This window comes from Anopheles gambiae, chromosome 2 (assembly GCF_943734735.2).
Source record: "Anopheles gambiae chromosome 2, idAnoGambNW_F1_1, whole genome shotgun sequence".
Lineage (NCBI taxonomy): Eukaryota > Metazoa > Arthropoda > Insecta > Diptera > Culicidae > Anopheles > Anopheles gambiae.
The window spans coordinates 96127752-96133382 of NC_064601.1; the positions used below are offsets into that span (position 1 = coordinate 96127752).

Genomic DNA, 5631 nt, shown 5'->3' on the forward strand with positions numbered 1-5631 from the left:
TTAATAAATAAAAAATAATAAAAAAAGCATATTTACGTAATGTTTTGATAGAAATGTTTAAATCCATAAATATAAAAAACACATACACAAGCATAAAGTTTAAATCTACAGTCGTTAAAACACCACCGAAAATCGAACGCTTGTACCAACTCACTTTTCCCTCACTGTATCATACCGGTCTGGCGGCATCATACACCGCCCAGCCAGCACCCAATGGCTCATGCAGCATACGCGCATTGCGCGAGCATTTTCGCTTCTCCTTCCGCCCTTGCAAGCTATACCGAAGACCATCCCACCACAACGCACCAGAGACCGGACCGGACAGCGCAGCGCAGAGATTGCAAACGAATGGTCGAAATTTAACGTTTGCTGCGCCACACAAAGTGGCTCAGTTCGCTGCCCGTCGCTGAACCAGTCGCACCCAGTGTATCATACGGTCTCGCAAGCGCAGAAGCTAAGATACGCTAAAGTGCTACAGTGCGGTGTGTGTGTGTTGTGATTAAGACAAAGAGATTGAATTTACCGGCCCTCTGTTCGCCGCTTGACGTAGCGTTGAAGTCACTAACGTGCGGTTTCGCCCATTGTGCTTTATTTGTACTGCAAATTGTACCATCCCGTCAGCAAAATGGCCAACAAAGGAAAAGTGAGTGTCGAATGGTGCGAGAGAAAGCGTAATGTTCTAAACGGTTGCCCAAATGTTTACTTATTTTGTTAAGTGCATTGAACTGACGATCATCACGATCGGACAGCCTGCGTGTGTAGACATTATTGGATCCAATCTGCAACTGGGTCATGATCCAGTTTGCAGCCGTTTTCGTTTGCGCGTTAGATCTTAAAATGTGACCAAATCGTTGGCCCCGGAGGCCGTACATGGAACGGATGAAGTCGGTGGACGCAAAGGTGTTACGTAAAGTCGTAACGACCCAAACGGTATCGTGCCATGGTCTTGTGCCATGCGCGGGCTTTACCGGTGAGCCACTGGTACGGGTGAATGGCATACATTGGACTGCCCATATGCGAGAGAAACCGTCGTTGCCAATGCCGGCTATCTAATGGCTTACGGTGGCGTTTGTTGTGTTTTGCAAATATCTTTGAATGATCATGGTTAAGATATGAATAAAAAGCAATTCAAAATAGCGATTTAACACTAGAAAGCTTGTAGAGCTGTACAATACAACATGTGTTTATACAGCATTGAAGTAAAACAGTATTCAAAATTCCATTCCAAAGGAAAAAACGTTGTCTCCTGAAAAATACCTCATCGCATTACAATTTCATTGTATATCCTCAACAGTGATGCATACCATTCAGCGATAAGCAATTCCATTCCCACCCGAGAACAAAAAGGCACGCACTCCTTCCAAAGATGAAAAGCATTCATTCGATCGCAAATTTTCGTTGCAAAATGTTTGCTCCAACAATTTCTCACAGTAATTTGATTGCTGCGTTGCAGTGCAGGCATATTCGACGACAATATTACTCCTCTACTCGGTCCACCGCTCCTCGCTCGGTTGGTCGGCATTTTATACCGCCTGCAACCACAATACATGCAACTTATTCTGGCGCGTTTTTCCGTTGGAACCAATTCTACCAAACCCCAAAAGTTGTGCTCGCAGCGTGGGCACAATTGGAGATACATCTCATGCCATCCGGTCCGTTTGAAGTTTCGAAGAGCAGCACTCGCTCTGGCGCAGCATTTTACGCAGCAATTAATTAAGGGACATTTTCACCCAACCGGCTAACGGTTAAGTGGTGCAAATATTCCGAACAGTGCCCACCGTGCCGAGTTTTATAGTTTGACGGTTTGTTCCCAGTACTTCCATGGATTTACTTGTCTTTTTGGTTTATTTTATATTTTATATCGTGCATGATGGATTGACACGGTAAGTAAAATTCAAACAGACTCGCTACAATACAGCTAAACTTTTGCATGCGCAGTGCCAAACCACTGGAACGTTCCCGGGGTTTGTTCAACGCTCCAACCTGCATGGGTTTCGTTGTTCGTGAGTGTGTGTGTGTGTGGTTGTCGAGTGGTGAACGGGCAGAGTATCCTTGGTAGAGCACCGTAAAATTGTCACTCAATGTTAAATAAAATCTCACCACTCCAATGGTTGACCAGTGGTGTAGGTGTAGTTGTTTCTGTTCTGTTGATGCATTCATTCACTTATTTATCCAACGTGACGAGTGTATCTCGTACGGAAGAGAAAAAATGGGGAGAGAGGGTGAAATTAATTTTCCAAACTGACGCAAACATAGCCCATGGAGAGCTGGGGAGTCAATTGGCCGGAAAAAATGGCCACCATGCACCGGACCGGGACAGGAAGTGTGTTCAGCATCATTTAATTTTGAAGCCCGACTCGAGAGGTCCCAGAGCCATTTCGGACTCAATGTATACACCCCTCGCCCGCTGGTAAACGGTCACGTAGTCTTGTGGTCTGCTTGTGTCGAAGAATGCGTCCCCTAATCACGCCTGCACTCTCTTTCCCCCCTCGCTCTCTCTTTATGCGTGGTGTGAAATGTGCCAATCTAAGCAAATGCGTTCTAAAGCTGTGCTTAATCTGGGTGAAATACGCAAAACATATAAAATTGGAACAGGAAGGGGCGAAAGAAAATGTGCACCCACACACAGGATAGCACAGTTCTACGGGCCAGTTGGCATTTATTTCAGTTTGATGGCTCCTGGAACTACTTGATTAACTATAATTTTCCCAGGGTGGGCGGAAGCACAATCAGTTTAATGAGTGGGAAAAAAACATTAAAAAAGAACTGTTCTTGATTCGCCTACGGAAGAGTAACATAATATATTCTTTCTACACTGCTTGTAGTTCCCAGTGAGCAGGGCTTTATATTTTTTTAATGTATTTCGAAGTAATTAATTAAAATAGTTTTAAAATAACTTGAAAATAAATAAGAAATTCAATTCAAATAATCTTATTAAGCGAAAACACATCAATTGTTAAAACATTACAGAAAATGTATTTAAATTAATTCATGTAAGCTGTCATCTGTTCAAGCCACATTGCAACCGTTTAGCAACACCCTAACCAAGCACTTACCAAGCAGCAAAGCACATGCTTCTTCAAATAAATTGATTAAACCTACCACCATCTTGTACCTCACACTTTCGCCCTCAGCTCACGAGCAGCTGCATCCGCTTCGCCGCCGTTGCGTTGGTGCTGTTTGCACTGGCCGTCACTGTCCCACCGTGCAGCGCCCGTCCCGCCATCGAAGGGGACGAGTCGGTAAGTACACCAGAACAACACACACACACACACACACACATGCCATATCGTTCCAAGTGCACCCTCAAACATGAACTCCCTTTCGGTTGTCGTTTTTCTGTTACAGGCTGACGGTAAAATTGTCAATCAGAGCGCAAACATTAACCTGCCCCGGTCGAGCATACTGGACAACATATTCAATGTAACGGTTTTTTTTGCTTTCTTGCACTGTGCTCAAAAGTTGAACTCCATACTGACGATATGGCTTCTCTCTCTCTCTCTTCCTCCCGCCCTTTGCCAGATCCCAATCCAAACGCTGAAGGCCGTCAACGATCTGGTGCAGAGTATTGCCGGAAATTTGCAGCAGGCCGGTTCCGGCAGCTACTTCCGGGCACGGTCAAGCAACGTGCGCAACATCAACGTGAACGTGGACGAGGAGGAGGAGGCCGAGGGCGCGAACGAGACGGACGGCAAGAAGAAGAAGAAACTGGAGGAGAAGAACTAGACGAACTTGCTGGTCCGCCGGTCAGCGTTGCGGTCTGCACTTTGCATTCCAGTGCCGCCCGTCCACCCGAAACACCACACAGGAAAGCAGGAGCAGGAAGTGGCAAAGTTACATGCGGCTAAAAAGCCGCACCAAACATACCCACGGCGGGCTGATTGCAACGTAATGGTTATAATTTGAACAAGCACGCTGTCCCCGGTGCAAATTTGTGTAAATACTGATGTTTCTGTTTCTGTGATCGATCTAGCAGGGGGTTCTTTTAGGAGGGGCGCGTTTCGACGAGTTTCGGGCATTTTAAAACCGATTTTACCCGCTCGAAAACACACATTCATACACACATTCAACATGCGTGTTGCGGTAAGAACGAAATTAAGTGCGCTTATTTCCGACGAATAAAACCGCCATATCATCTCACCTTTTCCATGCGTAGCGCACGTGTGTGTTTTATTGAACCTTGCGGGTAACGGTGTCAAAGGGTGTCGAGTTAAGCTATTCGTGGTCTGATGTACAAGAGGACAGAGAGGGCGCGTTGGATTGTTGCTCTCAAGATGGAAGATTGTTCTGCTTGTTAGTACTGAACAGTGCCCGTGCGTCAGTGCGGAATTGTGTTCGGTGCCTTCACTTCCAGGTGCCGGCGGTTGGTTCTGGTAGCTTCGCTGTCTTCAATTATCAGCAGTGAGGTTGGAAAATTATACACCTCTGATGGAATAGAATCATCTCTGCTTGCTGATGCAAATTGATGTTGTGGTGATGTTGATGAGCTCAATTAAATGCGATGACCTTCAATCCGAAAAATGAGTCGAACGGGGGAGAGATAAACAAACAACAATAATGCTCGTACTGAAGGCGGTGGTACATTAATGATTTTAATCGACAACGTGAAGGTCTCAGTAGAGGTTAATTTTTGTTAACGTTAAACATTCAGAGTTAGCAAATCAAAATAATAACTATAAATAACTATATGTTTAATAACTTAAACAAACATATTATAAGATTATTTATAGTAGTTTTGATTATTAAAAAAGCTCTTGAAAAGCTTGCTTTTCTGAAGAGGATCTAGACGATTTCAACATTTTTTTGTAATGAACGTTTAACTTGCACTCATATTTCATTCAAATTTTGAATGTATATTTTACAGTTTATCATTATCATCAATTCATTTACAAACCCACACAATATTAATGAAATTTTCAGTAACGTACTAATAATTTAAAAATAATTGAAATTTTATTTTATTTAAATTTCTGAACGCTACTGAATAGTTTCGAGAAAATCAATTTTCCACTGTACGCCTCCTTCCCTCAAAGCTTCCTTCATTTTTTTTACTCTTACAGTGTGTGTGGCAACATAAACCCTGCCTGCCTGCATGACCTATTGCACCGAAGTGCATCGTGGCAACCATTAACCTCGTTTGGCTAATGCACTTGCCCACCCGTTTCACCCTTAATGATTGCTGAAGGCCGTGCCATGGGTGGAATGTGAGGGAAAAACCCTTCTCCCTTCTACAGTAGCGAAAGAAATCTAACCAAAAAAGCATAAAGGGAAAACCAAACCACAACAACAGCCCCACGCCACTACTTTGCGGTCAACCTCAAGAGGCTTAGCGGTTTACCGCCCTGACAAACAAAAAAAAAACGGGCGATGCACCGACGCGTGCATCAATTTCGAGCACGTAAACCAATTTTGCACAATGGAAAGAATGCGAACGAAAAAATAAACGCCAAATTAAGCCATACGCAATGATGTGCGCTTTCATGTGCGTTTGTTTGGTTGTGTGTGTGGAGATGAAAAAGTTCAACGACATGCCACTACCCCTCTCGGGACATGGGCAGGGGCATGGAAGCGCGGCAAAGTTAAATGCTTGTGTGGAGCTTTATTTTTCATGTGCATTTCCTGCTCCATCAA

General features: G+C 44.1%; 1 protein-coding gene across 1 annotated transcript; it reads left to right on the top strand.

The window, feature by feature from the left end:
• The first annotated feature begins 347 nt into the window (after window positions 1-347).
• LOC1276818 (uncharacterized) lies at window positions 348-4145 on the top strand. Its single transcript, XM_316210.4, has 4 exons — window positions 348-643; window positions 3135-3242; window positions 3349-3423; window positions 3523-4145. Exons 1-4 carry the CDS (start codon window positions 626-628, stop codon window positions 3724-3726), a joined length of 405 nt encoding a protein of 134 aa, XP_316210.4. The 5' UTR covers window positions 348-625; the 3' UTR covers window positions 3727-4145.
• Window positions 4146-5631: the final 1486 nt, after the last annotated feature.